Raw genomic sequence first — 21043 nt, 5'->3', positions numbered from 1 at the left:
CTCATGACAAATTAAAGAGGAATCCTCATTTTGCATTTAAGGAAATTGGGCATTTAAGATTGTTTTTTTGACCTCGGTTTTCTCATTATCATCTTATATATATATATATTCTTTTTCTCTATAATGTTTGAGTAAGCTTTTTTTTTTGTGAATATAAACTAATTAATGAAAGAATGTTATCACAACAACCCACCATTATGACTTTCAACTTTAATAAACTACTTATAGTGGTATTATCATGATCATCTAATATAATACAAATGTATTCATACTACGAGGAGTTTATGACAAGTGTCCATAGATAAAGCTTAAGTTTCTATAATCAAAAGATATACAATACGAAAACGGAAAGAAACATATACGGTTTCAAATAAATGTGTAGTATAAAAATTAGATGATTGGGGGAGCATAAAGGAACCCTCCACCATGCATTGCCACGAAGGTCATTTCATGCACAAAGAGATTCAGTGGCCTTCCATATTTGGCAATCCTAAGAGGTGTGCTTTCACCAACTTTAAGTATTTAACAACAAAGCAACCCTTTTTTGGCTTCTTTTGACTTGTATACTCCCTCCTTTATTTTTTCTATTGTCTCTTTGTTGGAAATTGGGATGATCTTAATAGGTATTCGACATTTGTCTCCCTCTCGATAATCTTAATTAAGAGTTAGTGCGTTAATATGATATGCGATGAAAATGCCCCGGATCATCGATATCGTCAAATATACGAGCCTTTGTAGATTTAGATCAATATATATATAATAGAGAATATATGCGAAATGATCATAATTGGTAGACATGCAACACTTACTATTAATGTTGGAAACTTTTATTATTAAGCTATTTTAAGGAAACTCGTGAAAACAGTGTTATTGCGTAAATACAATACAACATATTGAAAATAATCTTTAGTTTCCTCCTAGTATGAAAATGGGAATGTAAATATGTAACCTATAGCTAGATTGCTTTCTAAAGAGGGCTTGACGTTTTTTACGTGTGACACCTTGAGTACCGTTCAGCTTTAGGGGCATGTATTATTTATATTTTGGCTTACTAATTGGAATTAGATCAATCAAACATATTAGTTTCCCAGCTACTTGTGAATGATATACAATGTTTTATCTAAATTACCTTTTTTTTTCAAATAAAAAAGTTTGGGTTGAAATTTTAATGTTATTATTCAAAATTCAGGTCAATAGTTGTAGCTGATTTTTAATGATGTGCATTTTCTCAACCTAGGTTAAGTGGCTCATGGACTTAGGTCATTGGTGGATTATGTATCATTGAAAATCTTTTAATGTTTTGTGTTTACTATATATCATTTATTGAAATCTTAATTTAAAAAATAATAAGAATCCTATATATGGTTTAGTTTTAGTTGCAGCAAGTAAAAATGAGTTAAGTTATTAGACTAAAATCTCGAAGACCTTCAATGTGTTAACCAATTCCACCACGAAATCTGATGAATGATCTCAATCCTCAAATATAAAAAAAAAAGTGTTTTTAATAATAATAAAAAAAAACTTTCTCTAGACACAAATTGAAGACACTTATAGTGTATTAAACTAACGTGATAACCAACTACACTACGAAACTTAGTATGTGATCTTAGTCCTCAGATCTAAAATATTAAAAAACAAGTGTTTCAAATAAAAAATAGTCCGGACTCAAATCGAAAGACTTTCAGTGTGTTAGACTTACGTGATAAACAACTACACCACGAAACCTGATCATTTAGTGCTAATATCTAAAATATGAAAAACAACTATTTTAAAATAAAAAATGGCTTTGCCCGGACTTCAATCGGAGACCTTTAATATGTTTAATATGTTAGACTAGTATGTTAGACTCACATGATAATCATCACTACACCACAAAATCTGATATGTGATCTCAGTCTTCAGATCTAAAATATGAAAAAATAAGTGTTTGAAATGAAAAAAAACTTAACCCAGACTCGAACTAAAGATCTTTAGTGTGTAAGATTGACGTTATAACAAACTGCACCATAAACCTAAGGTGTGATCTTAATCCTAAGATCTAAAATATTAAAAAACAATTGTTTTAAAAGGAAAAGTGAACTTCAGTGTTTTCAAATGAAAAATGGCTTTGCACGAATTCAAAACAAAGACCTTCAGTGTGTTAAACTAATTAACATAATAACCAAATACACCACAAAACCTGAACTATGATCTCAGTTCTCAAATCTAAAATATGAAAAAAAAACATAATTTTTAAATTAGGTATGACTTTTCCCGGACTCAAATCGGAGACCTTCAGTATGTTAGACTAACGTGATAACCAACTACACCACGAAACCTGATATGTGATCTCAGTCCTCAGATCTAAAATATGAAAAACAACTGTTTTGAAATGAAAATGACTTCTTCCAGACTCGAACTAAAGATCTTTAGTGTGTTAGACTAACGTGATAATAAACTACACTAAACCTAATGTGTAATTTCAGTCCTTAGATCTAAAATATGAAGAAAAAAAGTGTTTGATAATAAAAATGGCTATGCCTGGATTTGAACTGGAGACATTCAATGTGTTAGACTAATGTGATAACCAACTACACCATGAAACTTGATCTAATATCTTGGTCCTCAAATCTAAAATATGAAAAACAATTTTTTCAAATGAGAAATGATTTCGCCCAAACTCAAATTAGAGACCTTCAGTGTGTTAGACTAGCGTGATAACCAACTACACCACGAAACCTGATGTGTGATCTCAGTCTTTATATCTAAAATATAAAAAAAAACCGGAGACCTCTAGTGTGTTAGACTGACGTGATAACCAACTACACCACAAAATCAGATGTGTGATTTCAGTCCTTATATCTAAAATATGAAAAAACAATTATTTTTTAATGAAAAATGCCTTAAACCATACTCAAATCGTAGACCATTAGACTAATGTGATAACCAACCACGAAATTTGATGTGTGATCTCAGTCCTCAAATTTAAAATATGAAACAACAATTATTTTCAAATAAAAATGATTTCTCTTGGACTCAAACTAGAGACCTCAGTGTGTTAGATAACAAACTACACCACAAAACATAATATGTCATTTCAGTCCTAATATAAAATATGAAAAAACAAGTGATTCAAATGAAAATGGCTTCGTCCGAACACGAACATGAGACCTTCAGTGTGTTTGAGTAACGCGATAACCAACTACACCACGAAACATGATGTGTGATTTGAGTGCTCATATGTAAGATCTAAAATATGAAATGATAAAACAAGTGTTTCAAATAAAAATGGCTTTGCTCGGACTCCAACCGATATTGGACCGGAGACCTTTAGTGTATTAGACTGGTGTGATAACTAACTACACCACGAAACATGATGGGTGATATTAGTTCTCAAATCTAAAATATGAAAAAATAAGTGTTTCAAATGAAAAATGGCTTTGCCCGAACTCAAACCAGAGACCTTTAGTGTGTGACGTAATAATCAACTACACCACAAAACCTGATGTGTGATCTCAGTCCTAATTTTTTTTCAAATTAAAAATGGCTTCACCCAAACTTGAACCAAAGACCTTCAGTGTGTTAAACTGACGTGATAACCAACTACACCACAAAACCTGATGTATGATCTTTGTTCTCAAATCTAAAATAAGAAAAAATAAGTGTTTCAAATTAAATCTTTGTTCTCAAATCTAAAATGAAAAAATAAGTGTTTCAAATTAAAAATGGCTTCGCCCGGACTCGAACCGGAGACCTTCAGTGTGTTAGACTGACGTGATAACCAACTACACCACGAAACCTGATGTATGATCTAAAATATTAAAAAACAACTATTTTCAAATGAAAAATTGATTCGCCTAGACTCGAACTAAAGATCTTTAGTGTGTTAGACTAATATGATAACTAACTACACCACAAAACCTGATGTGTGATTACAGTGCTCAGATCTAAAATATGAAATATGAAAAAACAAGTGTTTCAAATAAAAATGGTTTTGCCCGAACTCCAACCGAAGACATTTAGTGTATTTGATTGACGTAATAGCAACTACACTACAAAATCCGATATGAGATCTCAGTCCTCAAATCTAAAATATGAAACCATAAATGTTTTCAAATGAAAAATGACTTCGTCCGGACTCAAACCGGAGACCTTCATAATTGTTTTCAAATGAAAATTGACTTCGTTCGGACTCGAGCTGGATACCTTCAGTGTGTTAGACTGATAACCAACTACATCACAAAATCTCATGAGTGTTCTTAGTCATTATATCTAAAATATTAAAGAGAAATGATAGAGAGCAAAAAAAAAGAAAAGAAAAAAAAAGTGGAGTGAAACAATGTGTTTGTGTGGATTGAAAATTTAATAGGAGAATTTTTTTATTTAGAATTGACACATCATTTTTCTACACTTGCTCATTATATTCTAAATCATTTATTTTGGACTAGTTTTAGTTTTGATTGACTAATAATAAAATCTGTACTAGAGGTATGAGCTTGCAAATATCTGTATATTTTTTCAAATACAAATAAAATTTGATAATAAAGTTTGGCTTTTTAATCTAGAGGGTAGATTAAGAGCTTATTTAGCTTAGGGTGGTTGAATATTATTAGTGGGATGAAAAAATTTAAAAAATATTAATATAATATATACATGTATATATATATATTTTAGAATAATAAATATTTTTAATATTTTAATTAATAAATTGAGTGATTTAATTATTAGATTAAATATGAAATAATATTTGATTTTTTTTTTTTTATAATTTCTTAGTTTTATTAATGAAGTGTGTTTTTAAAATTAGAAAGTTCATTAAAAAAAAATGAAATAAATAAATAAATAATAAGGGAAAAAAAGAAAGAAACTAGGGTGGGAAAATAAGAAAGAAAGAGAGATAGATTAAGATAGTATCATAGGAAAGGAAGGAGGTTAGTGACAGAGATTGAAGAGTGATTCTTACTGGTCTCTGGGATCATTTACACAGGTACTCTCTCTATATCTCAGGCAATAAATGTATCTTTTCATTCTTTTGATGTTGTGTTAATCTGTTAAGTCGCATTTTTTTATCTTCTAGGGTCCGATTTCTCTCCGTTTCGCTGTAATTCTTTTGATTTTCCACGATTGTTTCATCACAAACATGGGTTTCATTGGCCTGCTGCCATTCGTCCAACATTATTTTAACCTTGTATGACTAGTTTGTTACCTTTCAATGGAAACTTTGTTTATTCATATCTGATTAACAGGTGCTCTGAACAACTTGTTGGAAGTGAAATTGCAGAATTGAGCTAAAACATTATGTCAATCTGCTCGTTACTTCACATTACACCTCTGGAGACTCGTGCACCTGTGTGCTTACTCTCTCTCAATGGAGTTAGGGCGTCCATGGCCAATCACCCTGGAAGAGTTAACATCCAGAATGTCTTTGTTATGAAAAATGGACTGGAGGTTGGTAACATGAAGTTTATTCCATGTTCACGCCAGTTTAAATGCTCAGCCAACTCTCAACGGATCAATCAACACTATAGTAAAGATCCCTTTTCTAATTTACACCCTGAAGTTTTTATGCTTAAAGGTGAGGGTGGAAGAAAAGTAGGTCAACCTAATCAAGACGATTTAATTGGAAGCATAACTGAGGATATGATAGATTCATCGGATATTCATAACAACAATGAGGCCAAAATCAAAGTGATTGGTGTTGGAGGTGGTGGGTCAAATGCTGTCAACAGAATGATAGAAAGTTCAATGAAGGGTGTGGAATTTTGGGTTGTGAACACAGATGCTCAAGCAATACGAATTTCTCCTGTGTTCCCTGAACATAGACTACAAATTGGCCAAGAGTTGACTAGAGGACTTGGTGCTGGTGGGAACCCGGATATTGGTATGAATGCTGCTAATGAAAGCAAAGAATCAATACAGAAAGCTGTTGCCAATGCAGACATGGTCTTTGTGACGGTAATCAATAATTATACTTTTATGTTTTTATCTCAATTGCCATTACTCCTTATTCTCTTCGGAACATTTGAATGGGTAACTTGAACAAAATGTTGAGGATTTTCCTATTTTTATAAATAATTATCTGCTCCATGATTTATGGTTTAAATGAACTGCTTCATGATTATCATTTTCATGCACTTATAAGCATATTGTATAAACATATTATTATCATCCATCAATTTTATATCATGCTATAAAATTCAAGATCAATTTTGGCTACTTTGTGATCCACTTTCTTTTCTTGATATTTCCAATGTTGCCCTTACTCTATATATATGGATTATTGTTGTGTTTTTAAGTTAAGGGTATTTAGGACAAATTACTTAATTTTTTTTTTGAACACTTGGAACCTTGGGTTAGAAGTTGAGGCAAATTACTGTTTTGTGATTCAGAACATTTTATGGATCAGTTTCCAATTAGAATTGTATGCCAAATGTATATTTTGTTGTATTCGAGTTAACTTGACAAAAACCTATACCAAAACAGCATTCCAGCCATTTTTGCTCTTCCTGTTTATATATGTTATTTGGCTTCTCTGTAATGGAGATTTGAATTGAAATAATGCAGGCTGGGATGGGAGGAGGAACAGGCACAGGTGGGGCACCAGTGGTTGCAGGAATTGCAAAATCTATGGGCATCCTGACTGTAGGTATCGTGACAACTCCATTCTCCTTTGAGGGAAGAAGGAGAGCTGTCCAAGCCCAAGAAGGGATTGCAGCTTTGAGAGAAAATGTGGACACACTGATTGTCATTCCAAATGACAAGCTGTTGACTGCAGTTTCCCCTTCAACTCCAGTTACAGAAGCATTTAACCTTGCAGATGATATTGTCAGACAAGGCGTTCGTGGAATCTCTGACATAATTACAGTATGTATGAAGTTTACTAAGCTTGTGTGAAGATTGGTTCTAACTTCTAATTATATACTGTTTGGTCACACATATATATATATCTGAAGTAGGCACAAATATTAAGCAAACTGTTTGAAATATTGATAATTTGTTAATTTCTTTTAATTTACCAACTCACCTAAAAGCTAAGCTATTAGAAACAGGGCCAACCAATGATGTTAAGCTAAGATTCCCCATGATTAGCTATCGTCACATGCATGAGAGAAATTCAGTAGAAAATGAACATTTGTGATGATTGGAATTGATTCAAGATAATACAACATTTAGCCTTTTTAAACTGTATCTTGTCACAATCATGATCTAGATTGTTTTATGAATCATGATTAAGATTATAATGTGTTTTCTAGCTTCATTTGATAGTTTTTTTCTCTGGATCATCATCCAGATTAGTAAACATAAGTTATTATTGATTTACTCAAAGCTTAGCCTTTATAGCGTGAGAGTCCAACAATAATAACAAGCGAATAGTTAATGTCTTTTCAGGTCATTGTATTGTTGTTATCTCATTACATTTTTAAACTGCAGATCCCTGGATTGGTGAATGTGGACTTTGCTGATGTACGAGCTATCATGGCAAATGCAGGGTCATCGTTGATGGGAATAGGATCTGCAACAGGTTGGTGCAAGAAAATGACTTTACTTTATTCAATTGACTTGGGAAGGATGATTCTTGAACTGACTTATACCAACTAAAAGCAAAATGATACTGTGTTTCCTCTTTCTTTTTCGACAAATAATTTTGTGTCTTTGTTTCATTAGGAATATAGAACATGATTTTATTTGTATAGATTCTTTTATTGTATGTTTATCCAATATTTCTTTCTAAAAGTAACTGAAGTTGTTACCACTCCAAAAAAGTTCCCTAGAAATGGGAAAACAGGTTTTTCAGTTTTGAAATAAATAATGAAAAATCGATAGGTGTTAAGCAGAGATTAAGCAAATACAATCTGCTGTAATTTATCATTCATCTGTTTTATTTATCTGGGCATTGAATGGCTTCTCTACAGGGAAAAACCGAGCTAGAGATGCCGCATTAAGTTGTATACAGTCGCCTTTATTGGATATAGGAATAGAGAGAGCTACTGGAATTGTCTGGAATATTACTGGTGGCAATGATTTGACTTTGTTTGAGGTACCCCTTCTCTCTCTTTCACTCTCCACATTTTATTCTTTCATTGAAACAATTAGAGCTGTTTCTGTATGCAGTTTTTCATCTAATATGAAAAAGTTTACATTTGTTATGTTTGTCAAAAATCACATATAATCTGGATCATGATCAACTTTATCAGTATTCCAATTACATCGTGTGTGTGACGAGTTTCTAATTATATGGTTACGTTTGATTTGAATTTGTGATGTAAAGAAGATTTGTTAAGCTATAATATCTGTGTTTATTGGGGGACATTTGCAGGTAAATGCTGCAGCAGAGGTTATATATGATCTTGTGGATCCTAGTGCTAACTTGATATTTGGAGCAGTTATAGATCCAACATTAACTGGTCAAGTAAGACTTATATATAACATCCTTGATCACATAAACACTTGGAATTTGTTTTATCTTCGGTTATGAATTCAAAATATACATTTTGTATTTGAAGTTTAAATTTATAAAAAATGTAAGAATTTTTCGGTATTTTAATTGATGAATTGAGTGATTGAAAAAATATGTTAATGTAATAAATGATTATTTGAAAATAACCCAAGAAGGGATGATTTTGACTATCAATCATTTGGGGTGGTTGTTGCAGGTTAGCATAACTCTGATTGCAACTGGATTTAAACGACAAGAAGAAACTGAAAGGAAGTCTGGCCAGGTAGTACCAACTGAATTTGTTCCAAGTATCTTTCTTTCTTCTCCTTATTATTATTGTTATTAGTATGTGCTGTTGTTATTTGGTCAATATGATTCTGAGTTGAGCAAACCTTGAAGAAGAACAGGCAAGTCAGATAGGTCAAGAATTCGGGGGGAGACCTTCCCTATACGGTGAAAGTGGCGGTGGAACAGTAGAGATTCCGGAATTCTTGAGGAAGAAAGGGCAGTCTCGTTATCCAAGAGTTTAAATTGCGTTTAAACCTCCTTAGGAGTTTGAGCCATCGGTTTGTACTGTAGGAAAGTTTTTTTATGTGCGAGGAACAAAGTGACAAAGATCAATCCAGACAGCTAGAATAAAAGTGTATATGTTGTGTTTTTGCAGATTAGTTTTATCGAACAAACTTTGTCATGTTCTTCATGATCCGAAAATATATACATTTGTTATGCTTATCAAATATTTCAATGATACAGAACAATCTGATTATAATTCATAAAAAAAATCATTTGAAACATAATCTCATTTATATAAACCATTCTCTCTTTTTGACCAAATTTATGATGTTTTTTTGGTACATAAAGCACTAACTAATGTTTCCAAATTTTGGATGAACTTAAAAAATAAACCAATATAGAAGACAATCATCACACCTTTGCATTCAAAATATTGATCCAAATATAGCTAGTAAAGCTGCAACTCATTGAACTTGAATACATATGAATACATATCCAGAAGGTATATCTCATAATCATTCGAATAAGATGCAATGAATAGGAGGAGTTGTAAGAGAATCGATACAAAGAATTTGCTAAAACATATATTAGTTTACATTCTCCCTATATTCTCTCAATTATTTCATCTCAAAAAACAAACTCTGATTACCATCATCAGTGTGAAGAATCAAAATTCTCGATTTCACGAATTTAGTTATCATTTCACCATGAAGGAACTCTTACAGCTGCATCCACCAACCGCACTTGGATTATTAGTTACCTGTACCATTTAAACAAGATAAGCTCCTTCTTCATCATCAAGAAAATTCAAGCTATATGAAAACTGTAAACAAAACAAACCTGGAATGCAGAGCGAATCAACTCTTCAACATAATCCACAGAAGCTCCTTTCACAAAATCGAAGGAAATATTGTCTATCACTAACTTTGCTCCATCTCTTTCAACAATCCTATATTTACAGAAGAATGATTTAAGTTTATTAGGTTAGGTTATCAAATTGTAACAAAAACTGTATTCAAACCTGTCATCTGAATTGATTTTATCATCCAGGGAAAATGTATACTGAAATCCAGAGCATCCACCTGCTTCTATTCCTAACCTTAGTAGTTTATCCTTCCCTGAAACCTCACCTGATTGCAACTCTTTCAATCTCTGCAAGGTCAAAATTCAACCGCGAATTTCATATCATTGAAATTCGATGCTAACGGAGAGATGATAAAGAAAGAATGAAAGAATAAACATGCCTGTACGCAATTATCTGTCAGATGAAGAGAATCAGGACTCGTCGTCGTCTCCGATGAAGCTGGAGGAGTTTCGGTAAGGACGGAGTGCGCTGAACTTAGAAGCCTCCGGTTGTCTCGAATTCGAGCCACGAAATATGGATAAAGCTGACGTATTACCGACCTAGAAGACATGATTTTCACCGCCGATTCAAAGCATTTTACCTATGTATTCGCCGGAGAAAGGAGATTCCGAATCAACCACCACTTGTTCGTCGTTGAAATTTGCAGATCTTCTTCGTCCACAGGGTTAAGAATGAGTTTTTTTTTTTTAATTAAGGCCTTGTTTGAGGGAAATTTGACGAAATGACCTAATAATAACCCCTTCTGGGAAATGACCGAGACATGATAAATTTTGTAAAAATAGTCTCTTCGGCATGTCTAAAAACGAAAATACTCATTTGCGTTTTCGCGTAATGTTTGTTTGCAAAAATGACTTCGCATGACGAAGGCGGTTTCCAAGGTGCTTTGCTTTACGCAAAAATAATTTTTGCAAACTTTATCTGGGCTGTGTCATTTCCGAAAATGATTTCATTATTAGGGTCATCTCGTTAAATTTCTCTTGTTTAACGGGGAATTTTGACGAAATGATTTTAAAAAGCCCTTTAAATGCTCTGAAGACAGCGTATAAATTTAATTGTGCAAATGACCCATTCAAAATATTTTGACAAAATTATCCCATTGCGTAACACAAATGGTAAGATCGTCTCGTGAACGAAAAATATTCTGGTCAGTCTATAATTATATTATGATTTTGTCTTTCGCAAGACAATTTTGCCCGGGTATTCAGGACTTTTTATAGGTTTTTCTGTCGCGAGACGATTTTGCCATTTGCGTGACGCGATGAGATAATTTCCTCAAAATATTTTAAAATGATTATCAATGCAATTAATTTTATGAGATTTAAGAAGCTTTTTAGTTTTTAGGACCATTTCGTCAAATTTTCACTTTATAAATTACATTTATTTTACCTTATATAATATTTTAAACAATAATCAAGCATCATCTATTTCAGGATTGTGCCGAAATTTTATTTCTACCTGGTCGATTTTTTCCGTCGCCGATCGCAGAGCTTTTCCGGCCAAAAGAATGGAAGCTTACAGTCTATCAGCTCCGGCATCTTCGCCGGCCTTCTCCTCGAGCTCTTCAATTCACGGTCGAAGAGTTATCAGTACTCCGTGCTCTTTCATTTCAAGTATTTATTTCTTCATACTATATCTTGAATGTTAAAGACATTGATTTAATAGTTCTTTTCTTCAATAATAATAGTTATAATTTCACAGAACCTCGTGGTCTCAGCATAAATTGCGGCGTTCGATTCCGCCCTTGTATTGATATTCACAAGGTTGAAAACTGTAGAAAAGTTTTGGTGTTTAGTTCATTTCAGTGTTGGTTCTGTTGGTTACTAGTGAGATAGATTGTTTGTTCATCAGGGAAAAGTAAAGCAAATTGTGGGTTCTACTCTTCGGGATCTGAAGGAGGATGATTCAAGTCTGATAACCAATTTTGAATCGAACAGATCAGCAGCTGAGTATGCGAATCTCTATAGAGAAGATGGACTTATTGGTGGCCATGTGATTATGCTTGGAGCTGATTCTTCCAGCATAAATGCAGCTACTGAAGCATTGCATGCTTATCCTGGTAAACAGTTGTTGATAGAAAAATGTTACTTTCTTGAAATGAATAAATAGAATTGTCTGCGGCGTACTATGAATCTGTGTTCAACCTTTTCGTCTTATGTTCTGGATTTGGTGTGAATGTTGTATTGTTAAGGAGCTATGAGTTCAACATGAGATATTTCTGCTGATCTTTCAGCTGTGTTGTGGTTGATTTTATGTCTAAACTTAACAGATTTTTTCCTCTTGCTGAACTTACTTGGAGGATCAAAATCTAGGTGGATTGCAACTTGGAGGAGGGATCAATCCAAGTAATGCTCTTGATTACATACAAAAAGGAGCAAGTCATGTCATTGTCACGTCTGTATGTTTCTAGTTCTATATTATATTATCCACCCCAAAAAAGAACACAATTGTTACAAATGATTATAAAGTATAATATTGCTCTATAACAGTGATTACTCATATTATTAGGAATTTGAACCTTTTGTTCATACTCCATAAACATATTCTGCAGTCAATTCTTGCCCTGTCTGTGTATATTCTCTAGTATTACTAAAACAATTCCTGATTCTGTTTAGCCTATATGGAAATAGGTTTTTAAACCTAGTTTACATTTAGATTTAGTTTCACATCATAGCTATCAAACTACAATCAAATAGGCTCACTGCTTTTCTGTACCAGAACGCATGTCATAGTTTTAAAAGCCACCTCTAGAAAATTCTATTATGATTAGTGATCCTATTGTTAAGAATAAATTACTGAATTGTAAGTTCTTATTTAGCTGTCGGGGAAGAAAGGGCTTGACGTTCTTATGATTGCCTCCTGTTTATCGAATGCAGTATGTTTTCAACAATGGCCAAATGGACCTTGAGAGGCTAAAAGAGCTCATTCGCATTGTTGGAAAAGAAAGGCTTGTGTTGGATCTTAGTTGCCGAAAGAAGGTAGGAACAGTTTGTCAGTTAAATCAGAAGACATGATGTCAAAGTTGCTCATGGATAATTATTCTTGTACTCTAATGAAAAAAAAGAAGTTGAAAAAAGAGACCAGAATAGGATTTATTTTTTAAATTGTTTTTTGTCGTGTTTCATGACTTATCATTCTTGTTCGTTTTTCTGCCCTAACAAACATGCAGGAAGGAAAATATGTTATTGTTACCGATAGATGGCAGAAGTTCACAGACGTATATCTTGATCAGAAGATATTGGATTTTCTTGCAACATATGCTGATGAGTTTCTTGTCCATGGCGTTGATGTTGAAGGCAAAAAGTAAGTCTAGTTGATCACTTTCCTTTTAATTACACTATCATATGTTGACGGATCAAAGAAACAAATAATCACAATGTGAAAGATCCCTGTGACTCTAACTTTACATACATAGCCCTCTACGAAGTAAAGCATATCAAAGCAATGTGTTTATTTGAAAGTAGGGATAATTGCAAATTTTTGAAATAAAGATGAAGGCAGAGAACTTCTAGGATCATATAATCATAAATTTGTTCTTTTATCTGGGAAAATTTTTAGCAATCTGATTGACATACATGATCACCTCAAGTATATATTGTCCCTTATTTGGAAACATCTTTTGTTTCTGAATCCGGATTCAGATCAGGATCTGACAGTGAAACTGAGTTTCTAAATATACACTGTTTCCAAAATGTGATCCGGTTTGCATGCACATCTGGATGTGAAGTTGGATATGAAATGGTATTTCTAAATGAACCCGCTCTTGCTGCAAATACTCATTTGTTTTCCCTAAATTGATGAAGTCCTTCATAAGTATCAACAAGTCTTAGAAGATTTAGGCGGGTAGTTTGGTTTAGTTCTTTTTATTTATTTATCTAGAGTTTGGAGCAAAAGGGGTTTAGTAATGTCTTCTGCATTACAGAAGAAAGGTGATTTTAGCCTTCATAGCTTCAAAAGAAGGCATAAACTTCTTGTTTCATGATGAACATGATAAATTCCCATTGGGATTAAGTTTTCTTCTGTTCGACAAAAGATGCATTATTATGGTTTCTTTTCTTTTCCAACATTCAGAAAATAATTGACACGCAGTATGGTGTTACAGATTGGGAATTGACGAAGAGCTCGTGGAATTACTAGGGAGGCTTTCACCTGTATGTTTTTGTCAATATTATGCAAAAAGATTTATTTATGTTTGTATCTTTTAACCAACCGAGTTCATGACAGATCCCGGTCACATATGCGGGTGGAGTCACTGTGATGGAGGATTTGGAGAGAATCCGAGTGGCTGGTTTGGGAGGAGTGGATGTGACAGTTGGTAGTGCTTTGGATATCTTTGGCGGAAATTTGGAATACAAAGACGTGGTTGCTTGGCATCTTGAGCAAAACAAAGTGGCCTTTTAACCAAGGCAGCTGGTTTTTCAGTCCTATTTATTTCTCTTTTTTAGAATGATTCATCTTTCTTGAATTTTCACATTTTTGAATTGAATCTACATCCTCTGTTTTGGCATGTAAGGTCTTGTTTGATTTCAAACTTAGGAAGGAATTATTGTATTGTAGTTTATGAGATGTTGAGGTTTGTTTATTTATCTTTTGTTTTCTTCTCCTCTTCTTTACATATTAATGAAGAAAAAAATCTTATGGAAGAAAATGTTAATGTTTAAAGTTGTGTCCTTAAATTCAAACTTGCGATAAAAGTAAGGGTGCAAAATGACATTTTACATCCTTAAGCCCATGGCAGAGAAATAACCACCTCTTTCTCTCTCCCGTTGAGTCTGTGAAGTTCAACGATCGACACTGGCAAGATGATTCTGGTCAGAGCTCCAGTCGTATACGATTACTTACCGCTAAGATACCGCGATCGGCGCTCATCGAATCCAACCTTGGTTTGTATGTCCAACAACAGAATCGTCGCGGCGTCCTCACAGAAGCGAACAGGCATATCCGCCATGGAAGCTCGAGTATCACTCGTCTTTGCTCTTACTTCTCAAACCGCGTCTATATCTCAGAGATGTAAATGTTTGTTTGCTCATGTAGCATTTAAACCTTGCCTTTTTCTTTTATATATGATTTAATGATTGTGCTACGGAATGGAATATTTGATAGTTTTTGAAGACCTAGTGAACGAAACAGTGAAGTATGTATTTCCTCGGAGGTTCGATAGTCAAAGTTTGGAGGAAGCTTTAATGGCAGGTCTATTTTTATTAAACAGTTGAATCCACTCCTTCATTTCCTCTTTCAAGTGTTGTGCACTGTCTGAAATGTAGAGTGGTAATCATTTTATTTCCTTATAGTTATTCTTCCCTTCTGTTGCTTCTGCAGTACCTGATCTTGAGACTGTGAAGTTTAAGGTTTTGAGCCGGAGGAATCAGTACGAGATAAGAGAAGTAGAGGTGTTTATTCTCTTTGCATGTTGTCTCTGTTGCATGTGAATAGAGGTAGATACTGTTTATGTTGTGATAAGGAGAATTTGGAGATTGAGTAGTGGAGGTACAGATAAATCAATGAATTAGTAACACCAAAGATTAACATATTTAACCATATCATACAAAAAGAAAATAAGAATTTTGTAAAGCTAATAAGTTGTTCCATTATTATGATTCATGAACTTGACAGATTCAGGTGCAAAATGTTCACAAATTTAAGCACTACCGACGATAATCATGCACCTTTATATGCATCTTATTTATGCTTAAATTTTGCCTTATTGGTAATGAAAGAGTTTCATATGCATAAGGCGATGAGCACATGAAAGCAATGTTGCATCAACTAATATGCATGAAATAGTGAAGCCAATCAATACGAAGGTTTTGGTTGAATGTACGATGATTTCTTAAATTGAAGCATGTTTCTTTGACATTTATTCAAACCAGCATTAGTCCTCTAAGAAACTCTTCTATAGAGTTCATTAATATCCGAACTCATTAGTTTACCCCCATCTATCTGAATGATTGGTCTCAATTCGAGAGGAAGAACTGGTAATAAATACAAAACCATCCATTCTGGTTCTATATTTGTTCGAATAAAATGCTTAGCTAATTCCATGCGTCGAACCAAAAAATCTTTTCGTCTTCCAATTTTTTGTAAATGTAGTCCCATTGGCCATGTGCATGTAGAATATTCCAGTGAGAAATACATGTTTTCTTATTGAACTCATTTGTACATTTTTTGAATGTAACTTGTGTGAATAATGAAATCTCCAACTACCTGGAGGATTGTGATGACCTAATAAATTAACTTGTTGGTAAAGAAAGGTCCAATTGCATTAGCTGTTTCTAGTATCATTTAGTGAAGAATAGTCTCCTTCCAAGGGCCAATGTCATGAAATGTTGATAGCTGTCTTACAGTTTGAATATTGAATACTTGGTTCAGTACTCAAGTGAAAGATGTAAAATGAGAGTTAGCTTTACTTTTATATAGTGTCAGTGTACTTCTAGTTAATTATGAGTCATAGTTGTCTCTAGCGAGAAGTTACAATAGTTTCCTACATTATTGCAATTATTCTTTCTTCTACTTTCTCATCCTTTTGAGCATCAAATTTTCTCAGGTGTTTCATTTGTTTAAAGTCTCTATGGCTTCTTTCGTCACAAGCCTAAATAATTTATGACATTTGATACAGCCATATTCCATTGCCGAGACAACAATGCCTGGGAAATATGGTTTCGATTTCAATGGTGCATCACAATCTTTCAACGTCTTAGCCGAATATTTGTTTGGTAAGGTAAACAATAAATTCTTTAGAGATACTTTGAGTGGACTTGTTCAAATTGTGAGGATATATATATTATCAGCTGCTTGGTTCTGCAAATTTATTTATTTTTCATGTCTTTAGAATACAACAAAGGAAAGAATGGAGATGACAACCCCTGTTTTTACCCGTAAGAGTCAATCTGATGGGGAGAAGATGGAAATGACAACACCTGTGATAACAAAGAAGGTGACCATCTAGCCAGTTTCAATAATGTAAATGTCAATTTTATCAGCAAACTCCTCAATCAGGATTTTGCAATAACGAAGTGAAACCCCTCACAGTCACAAATGATGATGTCATATAAATGCTTTTTTATTGTGACACGAGTAGTTAAATTGAAAATTCAAATAAAATGTAATGTAGTTGAAAATATGGGTTCACAGTTGTGTGACTTTGTTCATATGCATTAATCCCCTTTGATTATACTGCATGAGTGCTTTATTTGATTAGTGGAGACTCATAATTTCCAGTTTATTGTTTTTGGCACACAAAAGTCCTTATGAAATAGACAATATTAGACAAAGAATGTTGAGAAAGAGAAGGATGCCAGATATATCTTTTTGGCTACCTATTGTTTACCATTCGGCTTCGCTAAAGTTTACTAGGAAATCCACATATATAAATGGGATTCTTTGTTAGCCATTCTCTTTTCATATTTTTCTATCTTTATTTTTTGGGGTATTGAGGTTGTGAATTGTGATGCATGCATTACAAGGAAGAAGAACTTGTCTAACAGCTTTTGCTGAATCATTCACAATCCTTACAATAAAAAAGTAACAAAAATGAGGAAAAATAGAACTAAAAGTATGTCAACTAAGTTGTTCGAAAAATCCTTTTAGCTGGAGGATGGAAACAAGTGGCAGATGTCATTTGTCATGCCCTCAAAATATGGTTCCAATCTACCAGTGCCAAAGGATTCAGCTGTGAGGATCATAGATGTGCCAAGGAAGATTGTTGCTGTTTCTGCATTTTCAGGTCCATCCTCAACTTTTTCTAAATGTAAATATAGCCTAGTTTCATATGGATAATTGAACTTTACTGTTAGATATAAATGAATTGTGTTTCTGCAGAGGCTTCATTTTCTTGCATCTTCTCTTTTGCCAGGATTTGTTACTGATGAAGAAGTTAGCCGTAGAGAGTTAGCATTGCGAAATGCACTGAAAAATGACACCGAGTTCAAAGTGAAGGATGGTGCCACAGTGGAAATTGCACAGGTGAATTTATCAATTGAGTACCCCAATCGAAATTATCAATTCAAACAGGTGAATTTATACATTCCTTTTTTGCTACAGTACAATCCACCTTTTACACTTCCCTTCACACGTCGCAATGAGATTTCTCTAGAGGTCAGCTGGAAAAATTAGTATTCCCATTATGAGATATTACATTCACTAGAGGAATGCTGAGTTTTCCATTATATTTCTGTACAAGTATCCAATATATAATGTTCATAAGTTGATATTGTTTTTCTAAAATTTGTATATTTAGAAATGTTGTATACCTGAATCTAGTATTAAAAAATAAATAATCTTGTACACATTGCTAGTAAATTCATATTCTAAGTGGTATCTATCTACCTCCAATGCTACATTGCAAATCTGGCCTTGTTTTACTACATTGCAAATCTGTTACAAGCAGCAAGTTAATTTTATGCTGCACCTCTCTTTGCTCTGTAAATGGAAGTAATCATTTCTAGCATGTATTTTATATTCAATAGATAAGGAATTAGTATTGAGGAGTGAGCTGGAGCACTTTGGTATGGCAGTGGGGTCACAGTAGCATGCTGCCAAAAATAGGCCGAATTGTCAGTAGTTATGGCAAATTGGACATTTTGTGATTGAAAAGAAAACGTGTCTTCCTTTTTGATTAGCCAAAGAAGGGTATAATATTTTGTTGACTAAGAACACTAATTTACTGGCGTTTCATCATATTCCATTTTTCTTTTACTAATTTACTGACCACTTGTATTGTTTTGATTATCTTTCTCACAATGACTTTTTGAAAAGAAACTTTTCAATCTACAAAAATTTTGCATGGACCCTGGGAAGAAATCAAACCAATTCTGACTTCAGAATGAACCTCGCGATTGTTGCTTACAGACGCGAGGAACAACTGTTATGGTTGAATACAAAATTGAGATGAAAGAAGACCCTAGAAGACAGAATAGAATCCCTAACTAAATTTTCAGCATACTAAATTCTCATCTTTTGTTTTTCTCATCTTTTGTTTTTTTAATTTATTAAATTCTCATCTTTTGTTTTTTTAATTTATTAAATTCTCATCTATTAATATATTCTACCACTCTAACCGCCACTCTTCATAACTGCCCTTCCTCATAACTTCCAGATGTGTTAACTCCTTTTTGCAGCTCAGCTTTCCTCATACCCTAACCCTATCTCCTGTATGAGATTCATTATAAAAATGGCAAACTTGTCGAACAATGCTTTGGGGGATTGTTTGAAGCCGTACAAATATTTGCTTAGCTTGCAGACTTTGTTTGGTTATGATCCAAGTTTGGGAGGAACAACCATATAAACTTCTTCTTCCAAGTCTCTGTTTAGGAAGACATTTTTGGACATCCTGTTGGAGTAACGGCCAATATTTGTTGGACTAATGAAAAAAAAAAATCATGATTGTGTTGAGCTTACCGACGGGAACAAAATTCTCTTGGTAATCAATTTCATAGAACTGGGAGAAGCCCATTGCAACTAGACATACCTTCAATCTTTCAGTTGTCCCACCTGGTTTGTGAGACTGTCTTGAATATCCACTAATACCCAATTGCCATTTTTTCTTTTGGTAGATTACATAAATAGACCAAAACAGAATATATTGAATCAAAAAGCGGTAGTTCAAGTAGAAAAAGTCTTTAGGTAAGAGGCTAATGTCTTAAAATCACCCTAATTTAAATAGGGGAAATGGTCGTGGGTTGTTGTGCTAGCTTCCTACAAAGAATAAACCCTGATGGCAGAAGAACAAATTATAAAGTTGCAGGTAGATGAATGTGTTTAGCTAATTAAAGCCCCTCCTTCAACCGTCACAAAAGTCGCACCCTGATCAGAACCAACTATCATATCAAGTCACCTTAGTCATTATAAGGTCCATCGGTCTCCTGAACATTTGGCTCTCTATTTTCGTTGGAGTAAAAATTGCGTTTACATCCAGCTTACAGTTGATACTTGTATTTAATGTTTGATAATTTTCAATTAAAATTTAAAACTCTTACCAATATTTAATGGATCTGATTTGCTTGGATATAAGGTCGGATATAAATATTGATTTATTTTTATAAATGGTTAGATTCCTCATTTTGCTGAAATAACCAAACTGATATCACCCATGTTCTTGGAATCTTTTGTATAACCGTAATTGCAGTATTCTTCTATAATTTACATCGATGATACAGGAGAAAAATGAAGTTCATTCAGGTATGCTTTCTATTAATTTGCAGGCTTACTTCCTCCACATACAAAATTTTCATCACCTTTTAGATGCTCAACCTCATTTGTGGTTTGCTGCTTTGTCTTCTTGATCATGGGAACCATATGTTCTACTGAAATTCCTCCTTCCATTAACATGACCTCCAGTTCTTTCTTAGTGATAACTAGCTTAATCCTGACAACTCCACCTCCATTGCATGTTACTGCCTCAGGATCAGCAAATCTTACCTTTTTTTTCTCTCTTCGTGCTGACGGTACTATTGGAAGTGGTAAGAGGTAGTAAAGGCAACCACTAACCATGACAACGTCTGGTTGAAGATGCTGGATGACAGGAAGTCTATCGGATATTGCATGACCAGCAAAATCTGATAAGACTTCATGAACTTTGATGGGTACCTTGTATTCAAGTACTTTGCCATCGGTTTTCACTACCTTGATTATGTTTTCTCGGGTGACCAAACAATTTCCCATGATTATGTTTTTTCTTAGCTTATCTGAAAATATTTACTATGTTGTATATATAGGAAACCAAGTGGAAACTGCCCCCTGTCATAGCTCAATATTACAAAAGGACCTCAATGCCGCTTTGGACCCCACATTGTTACATCTAAGTGCAATTTGGAACAATTGGCTCCACTGGAACCTTTATGTAGTGGTGGACTACCATTTAGAGGGGCTTACTACATATTTATAACATTTACCCAGGTATGTGCTTGGCCTCTCAAATGTTCACTAAATTAGTAAGATTGAGTTCTTTGCGAAGTAAAATGTTTTCATAGTGGTATATTTGTAGCTGTTACTCGATTAGTTTGAGAAACGAATACATTTTTTGTTTGGTAAAAACTATTTTATTTAGCGACTGAATTGATAGCCCGAGCAGATTGATTTGGATACCAAAAGTGCTCAATGCTTTGTTTTGAGTCTTTTTCAGACAAAGCAAAGATGAATATCTGATAATCTATGTATTTTTATTTAAGTGGATCTAATGTTCAAATCTTGGTTGGTAGTTTAAAAAAGCTTTTGTCCATGTTTTAGCTAGACCCAATTGTTGGAACTTTTTTGAC

General features: G+C 33.7%; 4 protein-coding genes and 1 non-coding gene across 10 annotated transcripts; 3 read left to right on the top strand and 2 right to left on the bottom strand.

Moving 5' to 3' along the window:
* Positions 1-3705: 3705 nt before the first annotated feature.
* TRNAV-AAC lies at positions 3706-3779 on the bottom strand. Its single transcript has one exon. It is a non-coding gene; the product is annotated as a tRNA-Val (tRNA).
* Positions 3780-4843: 1064 nt separating this feature from the next.
* On the top strand, positions 4844-9079 carry LOC124931567 (cell division protein FtsZ homolog 2-1, chloroplastic-like). 5 transcript variants are annotated; one of them, XM_047472060.1, is made up of 9 exons: positions 4849-4966; positions 5057-5167; positions 5261-5934; positions 6544-6843; positions 7411-7501; positions 7893-8017; positions 8297-8389; positions 8634-8699; positions 8824-9079. In XM_047472060.1, the coding sequence occupies exons 3-9, from the start codon at positions 5278-5280 to the stop codon at positions 8944-8946; spliced, it is 1455 nt and encodes a 484-aa protein (XP_047328016.1). In that variant the 5' UTR covers positions 4849-4966; positions 5057-5167; positions 5261-5277; the 3' UTR covers positions 8947-9079. The 5 variants fall into 5 exon arrangements, with proteins under 5 accessions (XP_047328015.1, XP_047328020.1, XP_047328019.1 ...); XM_047472059.1 differs by lacking the exon at positions 5057-5167 and having other exon boundaries at positions 4844-4966; positions 5226-5934; XM_047472064.1 differs by lacking the exon at positions 5057-5167 and having other exon boundaries at positions 4844-4966; positions 5226-5934; positions 8819-9079.
* A 274-nt stretch (positions 9080-9353) lies between these two features.
* Positions 9354-10466, bottom strand: LOC124932803 (iron-sulfur assembly protein IscA-like 2, mitochondrial). The gene is made up of 4 exons (XM_047473484.1): positions 10174-10466; positions 9951-10081; positions 9770-9878; positions 9354-9689 (listed from the first exon to the last, which is right to left on the bottom strand). The coding sequence occupies exons 1-4, from the start codon at positions 10342-10344 to the stop codon at positions 9627-9629; spliced, it is 474 nt and encodes a 157-aa protein (XP_047329440.1). The 5' UTR covers positions 10345-10466; the 3' UTR covers positions 9354-9626.
* A 748-nt stretch (positions 10467-11214) lies between these two features.
* Positions 11215-14393, top strand: LOC124932801 (1-(5-phosphoribosyl)-5-[(5-phosphoribosylamino)methylideneamino] imidazole-4-carboxamide isomerase, chloroplastic). Its single transcript, XM_047473481.1, has 8 exons — positions 11215-11404; positions 11493-11554; positions 11643-11850; positions 12104-12189; positions 12668-12769; positions 12961-13094; positions 13894-13942; positions 14016-14393. Exons 1-8 carry the CDS (start codon positions 11299-11301, stop codon positions 14190-14192), a joined length of 924 nt encoding a protein of 307 aa, XP_047329437.1. The 5' UTR covers positions 11215-11298; the 3' UTR covers positions 14193-14393.
* Positions 14394-14537: 144 nt separating this feature from the next.
* On the top strand, positions 14538-20748 carry LOC124932800 (heme-binding-like protein At3g10130, chloroplastic). 2 transcript variants are annotated; one of them, XR_007098778.1, is made up of 10 exons: positions 14538-14801; positions 14895-14981; positions 15111-15181; positions 16408-16509; positions 16621-16725; positions 17379-17514; positions 17644-17753; positions 17832-17885; positions 19991-20430; positions 20504-20747. XR_007098778.1 is itself a non-coding variant. In XM_047473480.1 (9 exons), the coding sequence occupies exons 1-9, from the start codon at positions 14594-14596 to the stop codon at positions 20069-20071; spliced, it is 954 nt and encodes a 317-aa protein (XP_047329436.1). In that variant the 5' UTR covers positions 14538-14593; the 3' UTR covers positions 20072-20748. The 2 variants fall into 2 exon arrangements, 1 of the variants encoding a protein (XP_047329436.1); XM_047473480.1 differs by having other exon boundaries at positions 19991-20748.
* The last annotated feature ends 295 nt before the right edge of the window (positions 20749-21043 follow it).

Source organism: Impatiens glandulifera, chromosome 3 (assembly GCF_907164915.1).
Source record: "Impatiens glandulifera chromosome 3, dImpGla2.1, whole genome shotgun sequence".
Classification (NCBI taxonomy): domain Eukaryota; kingdom Viridiplantae; phylum Streptophyta; class Magnoliopsida; order Ericales; family Balsaminaceae; genus Impatiens; species Impatiens glandulifera.
This window is presented reverse-complemented; position numbering and strand designations above follow the sequence as displayed.

Bases quoted from the DNA above. Each gene is read 5' to 3' on its own strand.
- LOC124931567 (XM_047472059.1), top strand. From the start codon at position 5,278: ATGTCAATCTGCTCGTTACTTCACATTACACCTCTGGAGACTCGTGCA. The intron at 6,844-7,410 runs GTATGTATGAAG...TTTAAACTGCAG, and splicing joins GAATCTCTGACATAATTACA to ATCCCTGGATTGGTGAATGT. The intron at 8,018-8,296 runs GTACCCCTTCTC...GGACATTTGCAG, and splicing joins ATGATTTGACTTTGTTTGAG to GTAAATGCTGCAGCAGAGGT.
- LOC124932803 (XM_047473484.1), bottom strand. From the start codon at position 10,344: ATGTCTTCTAGGTCGGTAATACGTCAGCTTTATCCATATTTCGTGGCT. The intron at 10,082-10,173 runs GCATGTTTATTC...TTGACCTTGCAG, and splicing joins TGACAGATAATTGCGTACAG to AGATTGAAAGAGTTGCAATC. The intron at 9,879-9,950 runs GTTTGAATACAG...CTGTAAATATAG, and splicing joins AAAATCAATTCAGATGACAG to GATTGTTGAAAGAGATGGAG.
- LOC124932801 (XM_047473481.1), top strand. From the start codon at position 11,299: ATGGAAGCTTACAGTCTATCAGCTCCGGCATCTTCGCCGGCCTTCTCC. The intron at 11,851-12,103 runs GTAAACAGTTGT...ATCAAAATCTAG, and splicing joins AGCATTGCATGCTTATCCTG to GTGGATTGCAACTTGGAGGA. The intron at 13,943-14,015 runs GTATGTTTTTGT...AGTTCATGACAG, and splicing joins TACTAGGGAGGCTTTCACCT to ATCCCGGTCACATATGCGGG.
- LOC124932800 (XM_047473480.1), top strand. From the start codon at position 14,594: ATGATTCTGGTCAGAGCTCCAGTCGTATACGATTACTTACCGCTAAGA. The intron at 14,982-15,110 runs GTCTATTTTTAT...TTGCTTCTGCAG, and splicing joins GGAGGAAGCTTTAATGGCAG to TACCTGATCTTGAGACTGTG. The intron at 17,515-17,643 runs GTCCATCCTCAA...CTCTTTTGCCAG, and splicing joins TGCTGTTTCTGCATTTTCAG to GATTTGTTACTGATGAAGAA.